This window comes from Rhincodon typus, chromosome 9, assembly GCF_021869965.1.
Source record: "Rhincodon typus isolate 14 chromosome 9, sRhiTyp1.1, whole genome shotgun sequence".
Taxonomy (NCBI): Eukaryota; Metazoa; Chordata; class Chondrichthyes; order Orectolobiformes; family Rhincodontidae; genus Rhincodon; species Rhincodon typus.
Window position 1 is genome coordinate 75,702,571 of NC_063340.1, and position 18,395 is coordinate 75,720,965.

The 18,395-nt window shown below is 40.1% G+C and overlaps 1 protein-coding gene across 1 annotated transcript in view; it reads right to left on the minus strand.

Moving 5' to 3' along the window:
- The window catches only part of LOC109933415 (neuroblast differentiation-associated protein AHNAK-like), a 50,222-nt gene that overhangs the window by 13,186 nt on the left and 18,641 nt on the right, over positions 1-18,395 (minus strand). Inside the window, exons 2-3 of the mRNA XM_048601357.1 lie at positions 4,289-4,328; positions 3,396-3,552 (exon numbers count right to left, since the gene is read on the minus strand). Of these exons, the coding sequence (XP_048457314.1) occupies positions 3,396-3,552; positions 4,289-4,291 (160 nt within the window). The 5' untranslated portion in view covers positions 4,292-4,328. The remainder of the gene's footprint in view (positions 1-3,395; positions 3,553-4,288; positions 4,329-18,395) is intronic.

An 18,395-nucleotide genomic window follows, 5' to 3' on the forward strand; every position in this document is an offset into this window, starting at 1 on the left:
GGCCTAGACCCTTCATCTGATGAAGGGTCTAGGCCCGAAACGTCAGCCTCTCTGCTCCTATGATGCTGCTTGGCCTGCTGTGTTCATCCAGCCCTGCACCTTGTTGTCTCGGATTCTCCAGCATCTGCAGTTCCTACTATCTCTGCTGGAGAAACTCAGCAGGTCTGGCAGTGTCTGTAGAGAGAAACAAAGCAAATGTTTTGAGTCCAATATGGCCCTTTTTCAAAACCGCTTCAAACTTGCAACTACTATAAACTACTGGCAATGCAGATGGTCATTCATCGACCCCTCATTCATGTTCTGTCTCCTCCACTCACTGTCCCAGTGAGATACATTTGGGGCAACAAGGTAGTGCTGCTGAGAAGCTGATCCTGACTAAGACATGGAATGCAAGGAAGTAGTTGTGGACCTGATGCTGCTGGGCAGAAGTTTAGGAGATGTTAGTTTCCCTCTCTAGAGACTGAAGTCTTGGCCAGCCTGCCATGAAAGTAAGAATACTGGCACATGTGGGGACATGTAGCAGACTCAGAAGACATGCAGCAGTCAGCTGGGATTGATTCCAATTTTATACATTACAGCACCATTCAGAGAATAATACACGTTAATGCAGTAATTCTTGGAGCACCTGGCAGCTCCAGGAACATCTGCAAACATTCCACCGTATGTAAGGCCTCCAGGCAAATTGATTCCAGTGTGGTAATGCTGACTACAGGTCAGGGGAATGGTTCAGACAGATTAATACCTATGGATTCTGCACCAACCAGGGCAGCACCTCAGGCTTAAATGAAATTGAAGATAAACTGTCATGGAATTCAAAGGCAGGTTTTGACTTGGTGCAACAGTGTGAAAATGAAAGATAGTGAATCAGCAACTCATTTTACCCCGTCCATAATTTATATTTTCACATGTCAAAATCTTAGGAGTCTTAAGTGAATTTATCACATTAACACAAAAAAAGAGCAGGAGTAGGCCATTCAGCTCCTTGTGCCTGTTCAACATTCAAAGATCAAGGCTGATCTGACTGTAACCTCAAATCTGCATTCTTGTTTACCCATAAGACCATAACATATAGGAGCAGAGATAGGCTAGTCAGCCCATCTAGCCCATCATTCAATGAGATCCTGGCTGATTTGATTTAATTTGAAATCTGCATTCCTGCCTAGCCCAATAACTTTTTACCCCCTTGTTTAACATGAATCTGTCTACTTCTGTCTTAAAAATATTCAAAGGCTCTGCTTTCGCTCCCTTTAAAGGAAGAGAGTTCCACAGATTGACAACTCTTGGAAAAATAATTGCCTCATCTCTGTTTTATAAGGGCAACTCCTAACTTTTAAACAGTGATCTCTAGTTCTAGTTTCTCTCATAAGAGGAAACATTCTCTCCACATATTCCCTGTCAAGACTTTGCAGTCAGTTCTTCCACAAATGTTAACCTGTATCTTTTTTACTAGTACCAATGAGATTTCAGAATCTTCTGAAAATGAGTCATACTGGACTCAAAACATTAACTGAGTTTCACTCTCCACAAATGCTGCCAGACCTGCTGAGTTTCTCCAGCATCCTCAGTATTTTGTTATCAATTCATTGGTTATGAACCTGTATAAGGGCTAGAAAATCAAAGCTGGTTGTCAAAAATCAGCACATTTTACAAGGAAATGCACTCTGGCTGCAGACAGCAGTGAAATTTCCCATATTAAAAAGAAGTACAGGAGATCTAGACAAGACACTTAGGTCCTCTGGGGTTGCATTGCAGGATATTTAGGCAGTGAGCGTGAGTCAAATTGGACTGAACTTTTCCACATTAAGATTTTTTTCTGGATGGCAGGATACTTTTCAGGTCATGAACTTGATTGCCTCTGTAGTGGGACAGCAGGTACAATCTTCTGATAGGTATCCCATTAAGAGGGTTTTGTCGGCACCCCAGTCCAATTGGGAATGGCAAGTGAGATAAGGAGGTGACTATGCAAATCAGCACACTCAATTGTGAGTGAGGGTGACTTGTAGCCTTCATTGTGCCTGAAGGGAGATGGCTGCTGAGATGAATGGGAGGAGAGAGGGTTCAAATAAAACAGAGAGGTTTTCCTTCCAACTCCATTTTCCTCTCCCTACCTTTCCCTCACTGTTGGTGTTACTGCATTACCCAAAATGGGCTCAGTATGTAGATTGAATAATTTGGAACACAGCTGATTTACTGGTGGAGGTTAATAGGTGAAAATTTGCACAGGTGATTTGGTGGTGGGAAAAACTGTTTGGTTGTGTGTGATAGCACTTTTGGATGTAAAAAAGAAGTAAGTAAAGGCGTGAAACAACTGGAGCAGCCAATAAGTTACCAGGCAGCACTACACATCACACTTCACATCAGCTCTGACTCGAAACGTTAGTTTGTTCTCTCTCCAGGGATGCTGCCTGACCCGCTGTAATTTCCGGCAATTTTTGTTCTCACCAGGTGGTACTATCTGAGAATGCATTTTCCAAGAATAATTGTTTGAAAGCCACTCCATGCAGATAACCTCGGCCTTGCCCTTTTGTGTCTTCATAGTTCTGGTTACATATTATTTTCATAGCAGTTCCACCTGCTACTGTGCACTGAGTTCCCATAGATAGATGACCTGCAGACACTCCAGCACATCATTGAAAAAAGTTATTTCCCTCACAAAATGCCTGCTATTTGCTTGATTAACAACTTCAATTGGTTTTACACTGTTGCTGTGGTTCACTGAAGCCACCTCTGGCAAAGACGGGATATATCGTTATTCAGGATTGATGACATTTTTCTAATTTTCCTCGGCTTGAGGAAGAATCTACAATAATGAGTGATACATGTGGCAAGAGCTCAAGCAAGGGAATAGGATGCTACAGGTACCAGCTCACCAGAGGACAACAAGATGGTGCACTAGCTCTACCTCACAATTGCTGACCTTGAGGACCCAGGCCACTGAATAAGGTTAGTGGACGCACATCAAGAAAGTCAAGATGCATTGACGATCAGCCAACTTGTATAAGCTAGGAGTACAGCTTGAACTTCTGTCATGGCCTCCATGGAGCATGGAAGCCGTTCTGCCCAACATGGGTTGAGTGGTCACCTCCACAAACATGCATATAAGCTGTACATTGAGGGAATGAAAGCCTTTCCAATTCCTAAAGATGCCAGGATAATAATGAGTTACACACAAGGTAACGTTAGTATTGTATATGGAGTAGGGAATCTACGCACCATCGCTGCCAGCTATATTGGGCACTTAGGTACTCCTTACATGGCTGAAAAACAAGCATGGTACCAACAAATTTCTAAATCAAATAATTTCTTTGTATTTGTTTTGCCCATGCTAATGAAATGTTCTGATTTCTGGCATTTAATAATTATGATTACACATTAAAAAGAAAAGAAATGGTTACCTTTTTTCAAAGTACCAGCTCTGGCAATTGGAGAGTCTTGTTGGATATCCTCAATAATGATGCCTCCATCATTTGTATTGGTGAGGGTAAGTTCTTCTGACAAAGCCCCAATGTTCCCAGGGAGAGTGACTCCTGCCTTGCTGTCGAAGCTGAAGTTCTAGTTTTAGAAGAAAAATCACACCTAAGAGCTTGGAATGTTCTTTACATAGCCTAGAATTCATCTACAGATTTTGATTGAATGGATAGATTTAATTCTAAAGTATTTCACCGTTTCGCATTGAATGGGAAGTGTTTTTCCCAGTTCATAACATCAGTGAGTGCAAGGTTAGGGTGAAAAACTCTCTACAAGATACCTGCTCTCATTCCCATCTTTCCATTCCAACAGTCCTACAACAAAATAAAGAGTGAACTTGGTGCTTATTTCCAGTCACTTTATGTTCATGTTTTGGCTGGGTAAGTTAATGTTTTGTTTGCTTCCTAGTCGATTTATACCCTGTTACAATGAAGGAGCATTAAAGGCAGGATGGCATGAGACTCAGAGTGGAACATGAAGGTGCTATGTTCCCTTTCTCACACTATCCTTGTCCTTTAGGGATGGAGGTGCTGTCAAAAATATCTTGGAGAATTACATCACTGCATCCTGCGAACATTACACACTGATAACCAAGGTACACCAGACAATGAAAGATCCCACTAAAATGAGGTTAATTGGTGTGAAAATACATTTTCTAACATTAATAGGTCAGTAAATTTATAAGCCAGAGAGATTTTGTTATCAAGATAAAATTGGAGAGGGGATGAAACATCAAAAGTATCAGAATTTCCAGTCTAATATACAAGCTCACATCATTAAACATGTAAAAGTGATTGTTTTATGAAAGTCAGTTGCTTACCATTTTGTCGCCTCAGTCACTGCTTTTCCAGTGGAAATCCCTGCAGACAGAAAAACAAAGTGAAAATCTTGTACATTCTACAATAACAACACCTCACTTTATTTGATTCTGCATTGAAATTTCTCCCTGTTTGCCTGAAGGCATTGATTTATTCCCTGTGCACCATTTTCTTTGCCAATGAGGCTAGACAATACCTATTGCCAACCAGTCAACTGGGAATATCTCATGTCAGTCCAAAGTTTATAAAAGATTTTAATTAACATAACACCAGATGTTTTTGCAGAAAGTTTGCAACTGATGGATTGAGTCTTCTTCCAATCCCTGGCCACGGCCCTTGGCTTTGCTTCCACTGTTTAAGTCATGTTACCTGCTTTCGTTTACATCATTAGTGGGAGGCAATACTTTGTGATATTATCACTAGGCTATTAATCCAGAGACCCAAGCAATGTTCTGGGGACCTGGGTTCAAATCCTCCCAGCATGGCAGATGGTAGAATTTGAATTCAATAGAAGTCTGTAATTAAGAGTCTAATTATGATCATGAAACTGGTGTTGATTGTTGGGGACAAAGCCATCTGGTTGTAGAGGTATACAGCACAGAAACAGGCCTTTCGGCCCAGCTCATCCATGCCGACCAATTTTCTTAAATTGAGCTAGTCTGATTTGCCTGCGTTTGGCCCATATCCCTCTAAATCTTTCCTATCCATGAACCTAGCAATCATCCTATGTTTTAATAATCCATTCACTAATATTCTTTAGGGAAGGAAGCTATTGTCCTTACCTGATTTCACCTACATGTGACTCCAGACCCGCAACAATGTGGTTGATTCTTAACTGCCTTTTGGGCAATGAGGGATGGGCAAGAGGTGCTGACTTAGACAGTGACACCCATTATCCCGTGAATTAATAAAAAAAAACCGTGCCTCTCAGTTTGTTAAAGCATGTTTCAAATAGGAACTTAGAAACAAAGAAAATCTATTGCAGAGAAGAAGGTCTTTCAGACTGTCATGTTCTTGCAGCCAAAGTAGGAGTTAGCCACCCTAATCACAATTTACAACTCCTGGTCCATAGCCCTGTAGATCACAATTTTTCAAGAGATTTTTAATTGTCTGCCATCAATCCTCTTTTCCCAAGGATTATTTAGTTGAACCCTTAATATCTCCTCTTAATCGAAGTCTTCAATTCTTCCAACGAGATACAATGGGATTTGGGAATGAGTTTCGAACAGGTTTACCACAGAAAAAAAAAACTCAGGTTTCAGTAAATTTCTCTCCATCAGCAGGCAAGATCGCAATAACTTCAATAACTAGTCCATTTTCAGAGTAGATAAGGTGTCTGTTTGCCTTGAGAAAATCTCTGACAGAGAGAGAAAGAAATAAAGGATACAGAAGTTAAGATTGCGCAACTGTACCAACTAGATAAGCGTATCTAAAGTTACTCTGTAATCAGATGATGTAAGATCAAAGCCAATTGGTTTATCCCCAGTAATGAGAATAGGAATGTGAAGTTGTCCTGGAATAGAGGATCCAAAAGGAAAACTCTATGACTCTTAAGTCCTCAGGGAACAATGTAATATTTCATGGTCCACCAGGAGGCACCACCACACTGCCTACACTCGCTGTGGCTTGCTGCCTATTAAAGTATTAAAACCGAAACAACTGCGGATGCTGTAAATCAGGAACAAAAACAAAGTTGCTGGAAAAGCTCAGCAGGTCTGGCAGCATCTGTGAAGGACAAAATGGACCCAAAACATTAACTCTGTTTTTTCCTTCACAGATGCTGCCAGAACTGCTGAACTTAAAAGTATAAGTGTTTCAGAAAATACAAGTTTTGGCAATAATTATCAGTTAAAAACGAAAGTACAATCATATTCTTTTGAAAAAATGTCATTACCCTAAAATAACAACTTGGATTTTCTAAGACATATGACTTCAACATGTTTACTACCGATGGCATAAAGCTTACTAATGATCGAGGAGAATGTTGACGAGCAGATGGAATTTAATGTTTTAAGAGGTGATTCAGAAGATAGAGGTTTTTCAGGAAGACAGTAGCAAGGTGAAAGCTGAAGTGGTTTTGATAAAGTATCCAGAAGAGCTCAATGGTTCTTCTTATGAGTTGCTGATTGATAAGTCTCTATTAGTGGAAAGGAAAGAAGAGGATAAAAGCAGTCATTGAAAGGTTTTCTAATTCTCCATCCCTAGTTGACTTTGAATTGAGTGGCCTGCTTGGAGATTTCAGAGGCAGTTAAGAGTTGGCCACATTGCCTACGCGTGGAGCCATGTGTGAGTCAGACTGAGTAAGGACGCTGCTTTTCCTTCCCGAAAGGACATTAGTGAACCAAATGGTTTTACAACAATCAAAGATAGTTTCTTGGTCACCATCACTGAGACTAGTCTTCAAATCCTCAATTCCATTTCCTCCATTCAGAGGACTGGAGGCACTGAGTAGGGTCTAGAACTTGAAAAGATTATTCAGTTCAGGTGCAGTGAGAGTGTGATGGAATTCAAGAGGGAGGACAAGAATCTTGAACTTCATGCTAACAGAGCTTGAACAGCAATTTTCTGTTTGTGCCATTTTTCTGCACTATAGAGTAGGTTGATATCAGTCCTTTGCATTTAACACAGCCTAGAATATTTCTTCCTTCGTGTAGGTCATTGTGTTTATTCTGCTGTTAAATGACTTGAATATTGAGTAAAATGTTAAAGATTATATCAATGAAATAAAAGTCTAGAATTTTAATTCCCCTGATAGCCAAACAAGTGTGTTCATAACTGAGGTGTGCAGAACACGGAAGGCCCTCAGTTTGATCCTGAGTTTACAGGGAGATAATTACCATTCTCAGCTGGATGTGGGCACAACAATTCATCTACATGGCTGCAGGTTAAGCATGGCTTCATGGTTACAATCTTTTTGCACATGCTAGGAAAGAGTATTTGTGCAAATGAGGAGAATCTTATACTTCATGGTGTAACAGCCTTCCATTAGTCACTATAAATATTCAGAAGGTTTTTTTTCCAAAACTGTGATTCCTCCAGAGGAAAAAGATACTTCTCTCATTTCCTCTTTGTGGGTTTCTCCAGAACCATCGGAAGAGGGCCTCAGCTATGATCATTTTGAAACTGGCTTCTTAGAAGTGTATGACAGCAATGTAAAGATGAGACCTTACTGTATGATGGAAAAAAAGAAAGACTGGCATTTATATATAACATTGTGGAGCTGGAGGATCAGAAAGGGTCTTTTTCTGAAGAACGGTCCCAACCCAAAACGTCAACTTACTTGCTCCTCTGATGCTGCCTGGCCTGCTGTGTTCCTCCAGCTCCACACTGTGTTATCTCTGCCTCCATCATCTGCAGTTCTTGCTATTTCTGACTGACATTTATATAGTTCCTTTCATGTCATCCTAAAACACCCTACAGTCAATTAATTACTTTTGTTGTAGTTTTCTCCTTTCAGGCACTCCTAAGCTTCTAATCATCTGACATTTGCTTCCATGTGTGCCTTGGTATCATATTTGTCTTTTATTAAATGAATTGCTTGAGATGTGATATTACTTTAGTGGTGCTAAATATAAATATAAGTTGTTTCTGTATAGTCATTGTTGTACCACGGGAAGCATGGCAGCCCATTTCTGTATAGCAAGCTCCAATAAACACTAGTTTGATAAATATTGACCAGGAACCAGTTGGCAAGTGTTCTGTAGCATTGAGTTTGAGAATGCTAATCAAGTTTCACTAGAAACAGTAACTGCTGAAAATCTTCACACCATGCTTTCAGATTTACTAACAAGCTAAAGAAGATGTCATCTATGAGAAGGTTCTGAGTGCTATTACTTAGTGAATCTAGCAGACTTGCACCCCACTGCGCACACCAGCATGATTCTAACTCACAAATATTTCCAAACTTTCATGGTATTTAAATTCATGTAAAGCAGTGCAAATCAGGCCAACAACAGCTGATTCTGCAATACCAACTTCGGACAAGAATTAATGCATATTTATTTACATTGATGATCTAACTGCATGAACTGTTGCTGTTGCACTGGAAATACCAGTTTATTATCAGTGTTCTTGTTGGTGGTGAACTATTTTGCCAGTTTCACACTGCCCTGTACTGAGGCAAATTAGTGTTTGCAACCCTCTCAGGGCTAAGCAAGTAAAATGAGGAGCTGTTGTCCTGCATTTAGTTTGTAACATACAGTGACTTTCTTATAAAGCAGGGTTAAACAATATGGAGAACCGGAAATTCTGCACATGTAAATGTTGGGTCCATACCTATGTTCATCTGTGAAGAATTGGTCAGACAACATTATATCATGGTATTAATGTAATGAGAGAGATATTGGGAACACATTCCAGCACAGTGAGGTTAAGCTGCGACTTGATTACATTACCAGAAAATGTGATGTCACCACTGGAGCAGCCAGCAAGAGGCAATGAGCGACAGCCTTCAAAACTGCCTAACTAGATTAAAATCCAGCAACTTTAAACAGTGTGGTTAGTCTGAACATGGGAAACTAATGGACAAAAACAATAAATAAGCCCACTGCCTTTATATTAGCCAGAGGTAGGCTGTTCTTCCAGCTGTTTAGTTGACTAGGAAAATTAAGTGAGGTGTATAACATCTGACCCAATATCACTTGTTTCACATATTGCTGAAAGCAAAATTGATTGCTAATTATTACTGGGATACTAGGATGAGCATGCATTGATATAAGGCACATTTGTGTATTGCTAATATGGAAACTGCACTATAATTGACCTAATGTAGATACATTGCTGTCCAAATTATGAAGCACAACTGGAACCAGATGATCAAAAGAAATGAGATGTCAAATTATGACTGTACCAGCCTAGACTTTCTGATTGGTGTTAATTAACTGCCTCTGTTAGCCTATTATGGTTAACACTGATGTTAAAATAATGATGATAGCTAATTCAGGGTACTGACTTGTGCGACCAAATGTGCCCAAGAGTGCTACAAATACAATTTGGTCTAGTTAGCTTTGAGCCAAGCTTGTTCCTAATGCCCAGAAAATATTTGACTTTACTTGAAACAGCTTATGCCAGGCTTACAGCATGATATTAGCAAGCTGACATGTCAGTGCATCACATTACCTTTCTTTCATCTGTTTTCCTTGCCATTGCTAAACTAGTTAGCTCAGTTAGATCATCTCCATGGCAATAACTCGTCGGAGAATATTGTGTCGTGAGGGTGTTACCATCAAAAATAAAGTCAAACTGAAACCTCCACCTCTGCGAGGGTAGGACTTTATAAACTCACAGTCCACAAACTGGTGTGAATTCAAATGACATACGTCAAGAAAGTTGTAGCATTCCATAAGTCATTATGACTGGATACAAATATGTAACATATTGACACAGCTCCTGTTACTGTTGTTAACTGTTAATATGGGAACTGTAATTAATAGTTTCCAGATTCATCTTTAGTTTTGAAAGCAAATTCCACGCAGACTGAGCATTACATTAAAGGTGATCCAGCACAGTAATATTTGTAATACTGGTCTTGTAAATCTTTAAAGGGTAATGTCTCGGGTCATCAGAACCAGAATTCCTCTGTTGACAGTCCCCCAGACACCAACAGCCATTCCTGAAGGAAGATCCCTTCTTTTACATTTTTGAGATAGGTGCCCATACCAGAGTTGAGTATTGGGCACTGCTAGATAGGCAGGTGACTGGGCAGCTTCACCTGCCCACTGTGGGGATTGGGAGAAGGTGAGGGTATCCAAATCTTCTCCTCTAGGAATCCTTTTTGTCTAAAAATATGCTTTTGTAAATAACAGTTTGACTTTATATCAAGTGCAAAACAGAATGGTTTCTCATATGAGCACTCTGAGGTGCCTCACTACACTTACAATTATGGGTTATAATTACTATATTCATTTTATGTCGTAAATACAGTTGAAGGGGTTTTACACTATCTCCAGCTTCTTGGTATACTACGCTGGGAGGGCCCTTAGAAAGGATGCTGGGAAAAAGAAGTCATTCAGCTAATCTTTCAGCGATCAAGGCCAATGGCCAGACCTGGGCTCATATTTAGGTTTCCACAACTCAGCCACACTTCAGTGCACGTACCTTCCATCATTCCCAGGCTGGGACAAGCTGAGAGATCCCCTCCACTCAAGGATGGTCTGCCTGAAGTTGTTATTGGAGTCGGATGAGAAGTAACTTTAATTGAGGCAGACAGTTGTTTTAACTGCAAACAACATCCTCTGGAAACTGCCATTACAGGCCAGAGCCAGACATACGTTCCATCCTATTTGTTGCAGACCTGCCAGACTTGCAGTTTATAGGACTTTTGGCATATAAATCAACATAAATCATTCTCTTGTACACCTCATGTATAATTGTAGCTTCCATCAATATTACTTGTTTTTGTAAACACAATTACTTAGTTTCACATTTCTTTGCTTCTTTTTGTCTTTGTGATTTATTATCTTCTCTCAGTCATTTTGTAGCTATTTTATGATCACACCTGTGTGAACATACTGTATGTGTGCGTACATCCATGTAGGAGGGTTCCCAGCATTTTAAGAGGGAAATTGTAAAGAACTTTTCACAACCTAAAAGTTTCAATACATTTCCTCTTTACAAACGCAGCTGTATATTTCTAGCAAATTGAGTTTTTTTACTTCAAATATTTAGAATTTACAAGTTCATTTAATTTTAAAATACGCTATGATTCCCAACAATGGAAAATCTGAAAGAAGTTTTACATGTTCATCATGGTAGCAACTATTTTGGACAATAATGTTTTAGTCTCAAACCTAGTGGGGGAGGTTCTGTGCTATTGAAAAGTGTCAAAAGAAGCAAGAGGTTAAATGGCTGGGTTTGAATAGTTGAGATATAGTTGGTCATACATTTGATAACATTCTGATGAACAATTCAGACATTCAGTCTGATTGAGACAATGAGCCCAAATGATGTGCTGTTCTAGGAAGTTTTACATTTACAAATTCAAACAGCCCAAAACCTATCTTAACAGATCATTATATTCCTACAGAAAACCCAATAACTTGACCACTCCTGAGAACAGTTTACCTGCCTCACAAGGAGCTGAGAGCAAGAACATATGAGCCACAATGAACATTTGTTCATTTTACAGTTTCCTACTTTTTTGATGTATCACCCTCAATTGTTTAACAATTATTTCCATGTATGGGTGGAACCTGCTGTCGTGCAGAAGTTGCAATTTTGTCTGCATTTACCCCAATACAGTTACATACCACGATGATTAACAATTGCTTTACCTGAAGGTTCTTACTTGCATTGCCTTGCAAGTGCATATCACATTTAATAGGTTAAAACAATTATATTTATATTTACTACAAAAGTACAAAATATGCCAACTTAATCAATCACAGTATATGATCACAGAAAAAGAATAGTCGGAGAAATTACCCTTCATCTTCAAAATTTGTATTGCTCGCCAGAATGTCACTAAATCGGTTATCATGTTTGTTACTAAATTTTGGCATTTATTCACTTGCTTCTTCAGGGATTTTCCAATTTCTCCAGCATGGAACCTCTGCCACCTGGTTTGTTTGTTAGGAAGTTGTAGAAGTGTCCTTTGAGATGAACAAATATGCATTCCTGATAGTTGAGGTGGGATGGTGATAAGGTGGCTGTGATGTTGTAACAGACTGCGCTTCCGGAAAAGCAGCCCCTACAAATTCTAACAGTCAGACTGTACATGTAACAACTTAATGCTGTCACATTAAAATGATGAGGACAGGAATATAATTCAGGATGTAGCATTTCTGCTTTAAGTAAATTCACACTTGCGTACAAGTAACGGGTGTAGGTATGTGGTCTGACTGTTTTAAGCTTTAATAATTAAATTCATCAATCAGAATTTGAAGTGAAGTTATGTCGCAAATCCAGAGAAACTGAATTGTTATCCTGAGAACAGAACAGGTTCAGGGGACACTTAATACAGAAATTCAAATGTATAAGTCTTTTTATACATTAAATAACAATAACCTGTATTGCACTGGCAGAAAGGTTATTAATCAGAGGGCACACATTTAATGTAATTGACAAACAAACCCAAGGGAAGTGTAGAGAATTTAGTGGCTGTGATCTGGAATGGACTGCCTGATAGTTTTGAATTTGCTTCCATTGCCTAAAAAGCAAAAGAAGTGAATAAATGCTTGAAAAGAAATAAACCATAAGAGAAGGAGGGGAAAAGAAGTGCAGTAAAGCTAATTGGATAGCTCCTTCAAAGAAAAGGCACAGAAATGAAAGATTGCAACGTTTGCGTCTACCCTTCAAAATGTTCTGTAATCCCAAGCATTTAAATGTATATATATATACATATGAAACAATATTTATTTATATTTTACAGATAAATATATGTCTACATATTATGTAAGAATGAGCCTAGCCAGGTTTAACACCAAATACTACACAAAATGATTTTTACTATATGAATTCAATCAAGCTCAGAAATCACACGACGCCAGGTTATAGTCCAACAGGTTTATTTGAAAACACAAGCTTTCAGAGCCTCAGTCCTTCTTCAGGTGTTAGTGAGAGAGGTAGTATCAGACACAGAATTTATAAGTAAAAGATCAAAGGTTCATACCATTGATGACAATGTACTAAACAAACCTAAGAAGCTGTTAAATCTTTAATCAGTTAGAAGGCTTTAATTAATTAATATGTATAATGTAAATCCCCAAATTCCTTTCAAGTCACAATCCTGAGAGAACTAAAGGTTCTATCAGTGTAAAGAAGAGGTGACATTTTAGGTCAGACAATGCACATTAGGTGTGAGACCTTGTTTAGAACCTGTTTGTGTTTTGGTTTGGAGTCAGACTGGTTTTATTTCTAAAGTAGGAATTTATAAAATACTGTATTGACTGACTGTCTATAAATTGTGTGCTTTTTGAACAAAATAAGATGTTACTGCAAATACAAATTTACCTCATAAATTCACGTATGTGTGTGGGGGGGCAAGGAGGGAGTGTGTGTGTGTGTGTGTGTGTGTGTGTGTGTGTGTGTGTGTGTGTGGGGGGGGGGGTTGGTGGGGGGGGCGTCACATACATGAACCCAAGATAGTGGTTGAAGCCGTCCTCATAGGTACCAAACTTGGTGATCAGCCTCTGCACGGCGACTCTGCGTTGTTGTGCATCCCGAAGTCTGTCTTGCAGGACGTTTACCTGCAGATCCAAGGCCAAATGTCCTTGACCGCTGAAGTATTCCCCACTGGGAAGGAACGCTCCTGTCTGGCAATTATTGCACGGTGTCCATTCATTTGTTATTGTAGCGTCTGCATCCTTGCCTGCAGTGTATGAGATAGACAACGTTGGTCGAGTCACATGAGTATCTGCTGTGCATGTGGTGGGTGGTGTTCCCACGTGTGATGGTAGTGTCCATGTCGAAGATCTGGCATGTCTTGCCGCGGTTACTATAACAGGGTTGTATAGTGTTGTGGTCGATGTTGTCCTGAAGACTGGGAAGTTTGTTGTGAACAATGGTCTGTGCAAGGTTTGGCGGTTGTGTGAAGGCAAGAAGTGGAGGCGAGGGGAAGATCTTGGCGAGGTGCTCATCATCATCAATAATGTGTTGAAGGCTGCGAAGAACATGGCATAGTTTCGCCACTCCCGGGAAGTGCTGGACAACGAAGGACACCCTATCGGATGTATCCTGTGTCTGTCTTCTGAAGAGGTCATTATGGTTTTTTGCTGTGGCACATTGGAACTGGTGATCAATAAGGTGAGCATCATATCCTGTTCCTTTGAGGGTGTCCTTCAACACCTTCAGGTGTCTGTCTCATTCCTCCATATCCAAACAAATTCTGTGTATGCATAGGGCTGTCCGTAGGGGATGGCTGTTTCAGTATGTTTCGGGTGAAAGCTAGAGAAGTGCAGCATCATGAGGTTATCCATAGGCTTGTGGTAGAGAGATGTACTGAGGTGTCTGTCCTTGATGGAGATGCATGTATCCAAGAATGAAACTGATTCTAAAGAGTAGTCCATGGTAAGTCTGATGATGGGATGAAACTTGTTAATATTGCTATGTTATTGTTTCAGTCATTCTTTGCCATGAGTCCAAAAAGGAAGAAAATGTCATCAATGTAGCCAATGTATAGCGTTGGTCAGAGGTTCTGTGCAGCAAAGAAGTCTTATTCGAAACTGTGCATGAAAATGTTGGCATACTGGGGAGCAAATCTGGTCCCCATGGCTGTTCCATGTGTCTGGGTGAAGAACTGGTTGTCGAAGGTGAAGACATTGTGGTCGAGGATGAAGCAGATGAGTTGTAGCATGGTGTCTGGAAATTGGCAGTTGTGGTATTGAGCCTCACTTCTTCTTTCCACTGATAAAACCTTTAGTTCTCTCAGGACCATGACTTAAAAGGAATTCAGGGATTTACATTATACATTTTAATCAATTAAAGCCTTCTAACTGATTAAAGATTTAACAGCTTCTTAGGTTTGTTTAGTACATCGTCATCAATGGTATGAACAAAGAACAAAGAACAAAGAAAATTACAGCACAGGAACAGGCCCTTCGGCCCTCCAAACCTGCGCTGATCCAGATCCTCTACCTAAACCTGTCATCTATTTTCCAAGGACCTGTATCCCTCTGCTCTCTGCCCCATTCATGTATCTGTCTAGATACATCTTAAATGACGCTATCATGCCCGCCTCTACCACCCCCACTGGCAACGCGTTCCAGGCACCCATCACCCTCTGCATAAAGAACCTTTGATCTTTTACTTATAAATTCTGTGTCTGATACTACCTCTCTCACTAACACCTGAAGAAGGACTGAGGCTCTGAAAGCTTGAGTTTTCAAATAAACCTGTTGGACTATAACCTGGCATCCTGTGATTTCTGACCTTGTCCAGTCCAGTCCGACACCGGCACCTCCGCATCATGATTTCAATCAAAGCATAACAATTTCCAGATGAGAACTGTTTGTTCATCTCATCATGCCACTCCATTTAAGGCTCGTGTTTTAATTGCTCTATCATGGACCTCCTTCCATTCTATACCACCACCAGCTTACATCCTTCTTTAAAGGCTGTTAACTCTCCCTCATAAAAACAAAAAAATACAGCTCTCTTCAAAAGGTACATCAATGATAAGTCAAAAGTCTTCCCCAGGATTCTGATTCTCTTCCTGACCTGAAAATTGCTTTTATTCTAATCTCAGTTCATATATTCCTACATAGGTTGCGAGCTAAATATACAAGAAGCTCACAATGAACAATCAATCTATTTCAGATTATAGAAAATTTCCATTTATTTTGATGTGGTCAGCAATAATGCATATCAATTATAACATAACTTGGGATCAAAAGCCCTGCCTGCCTTTAATGAATGTGGGACACAGTATTTTAGATCTGTGTTCAGATCTGAAATTCTAAACCTTTAAATGTATGTTCCTTTCCTGTGTACAATGACTCAATAAATTACTGAACGTTCATTTTGGTCACATTGAACAAACCCCAATGTAAATCTGCATAAGTTGTGTATAAAGAACAGAGGAAAGCATTGGAAAAGGAATGAATTTACATTGTTTACCAAAATGATAAGCCTTCCTTTCGCAGTTTTCCCTCGATTTTCATCTTTCATTGTTTGCTTCAATCAAAAACAAACCTGCTCTACTATTTGAAAGCTTACTGATCTTTACACAGTATGACCAACACCACTTGTATATACATACAATTAATTACTATTGAAAGAGAGCTAAGATTGTTTGCTAAGGGAGAAGAATGCTGCCTGTGTAACGGGATCTCCAGCATTCCTACCCACCCTATTTCGACATGCAAAGAAACTCCTGTTTTATGTGGAACTCCCTGATGGGATACGTCATTGGGTAGCAGAGATTAAAAGACTGTGCTATTCTCAGTCCAGTGAATAATACGCTTAACAGATCCAATAAAGGAACAGCATTTCAAGGATAAGACAATACCATTCAGCTAAGGAAGATCCTCGGTTTCTATATTAACTTCTCCTGCATGATGTGGGAAGAAGACTACACAGAGTACTATTTAAATGGAGAAAAACTGCAGAAAACTGTAATACAAAGGGACTTGGGATGCTAGTGCATGAAACACCAAAAGCTAGCATACAGGTGCAGCGGATAATTTGGAAGGCTAATGCAATGTTGGTCCTTATTTCAAGGGTTTGTAATATACAGTAAGGAATTCTGAGTGCAATTGTACAAGGTGCTGTTGAAACCACATCTGGAGTACTGTGAGAAGTTTTGATCCCCTTATTTGAGAAAATATATTAGTCCATTGGAGCCAGTTCAAAGAACATTGACTGGGATGAAAACTGAAAGAACTGCAGATACTGTAAATCAGGAACAAAAACAAAGTCGCTGGAAAAGCTTAACAGGTTTGGCAGCATCTGTGATGGAAAAAAGAGTTAACGTTTCTGGTCCAGTCTGAGGAAGAGCCACCGGACCTGAAACGTTAACTCTTTTTTCCTTTGCAGATGCTGCCAGACATGCTGAGCTTTTCCAGCAACATTGACTGGGATGATACTGGTATGGAGGGATTGCCTTATGAGCGAAGGTTAAATAGGTTGGGACACTACTTATTGGCATTTAGAAGAATAAGAGGAGACCTCATTGAAACATATAGGATTTTTAAGGGCCTTGACAGAGAAAATACTGAGAGGATGTTTCCCTTCATGGGAGAGTCTAGGACCACAGGGCATTGTCAAAGAATTAAGGGGTGGCAATTTAAGACCGAAGTAAGGAGGAATTTCTTGTCTCAGAGGGTTGAGTGTCTTTGGAACTCTTTGCCACAGAGAGCTGTGGGGGCAGAGTCCATGTGCATATTTAAGGCTGAGATAGATTCTTGACCAGTGGGGGAATCAAGGATTTTAGGGAAGGAGAAGGGAAGTGGATGTGAGGGGTTTCTGATCAGCCACAATCCTACTGAATGGCAGAGCAGGCTCAAGAGGCCAAACAGCCTTCTCCTGTTTCTATTATTTATGATCTTATCATCCAAACCACACACCATCCTGACTTTAAATTATATCTCAGTTCCTTCACCACGGCAGGATCAAAATCCTGGAATCCCCTTTCTAACAACATTATGGGAGCAGCTACACCAGTTCAAGATGGTAGCTCACCAGCATGTTCTCAAGGGCACATGGTTGGACTGAAGGGTCAGTTTCCATGCTGTATGACTCTATGACTAGGAATGCACAACAAATGCCAAGCAATGCCTTGCTAGCAATGCTCACATTCTAAAAACAATCTAGCTCCATTTAAATCACCTATTGGACATGATTTTCCTTTTCTCCCTGAGTCTTAAGGTGAGTGTGTTAGGTGGCACTTAGCACATTATCTTAACTAGTGAGAGAACCCACTGAACTGTTGGTCCACCGGTGAATTAAGAGCTGACAGGCAAGTGAGGGTGAATATTTTGTACTATCACAGGCCTCAACACTGTGACTTGGGCTGCCAGGAGCTACCAGCCAATCAGGGATCAACAGATTCTGGGTCCTAAATCTGTTGGTCAAGGCCTATGTCTTGAGAGATTCAGTGGTGAACAGTTACTTCTTTTCTTCTCATAAGATGAAGTTCGTGTGAAGAGGGAGATAAGGCTTTCAGATGCCATGTTGTCTATCTGTGCCTCCAATTGTCCCAGATTTAGGTACTAGGATCCCTCCCAGTTTGGTTTCCTAGGTTTCCCAGTTAGGAAACTAGCTATCTTTCTGGTCAACCAAGGAGGCAAGTAATTGAGGGAGTGGCAAGTCGAGGCCCTTAAATAGCCATTGATTGAATACTTAGGGCCTTAACTGGTGATGAATTGAGAAAGTCGCCAATGAGCTTTCTCACCCAACATTTAGTTAAGAGGGTGTTGAGATGTGGATGAATTTCTCTCCAGGGAAAACTCACCCAATTATTTCCCCTTCTCATTAATTCTTCTATTAAGGAAGGGAAAATCACACCCATCATATTTTGAGACAACAAGGTACAGGGCTGGATGAACACAGCAGGCCAAGCAGCATCATAGGAGCAGAAAGGCTGACGTTTCGGGCCTAGACCCTTCATCAGAAAAGGGGGAGGGGAAGGGGGTTTTGAAATAAATAGGGAGAGAGTGGGAGGCGGATAGAAGA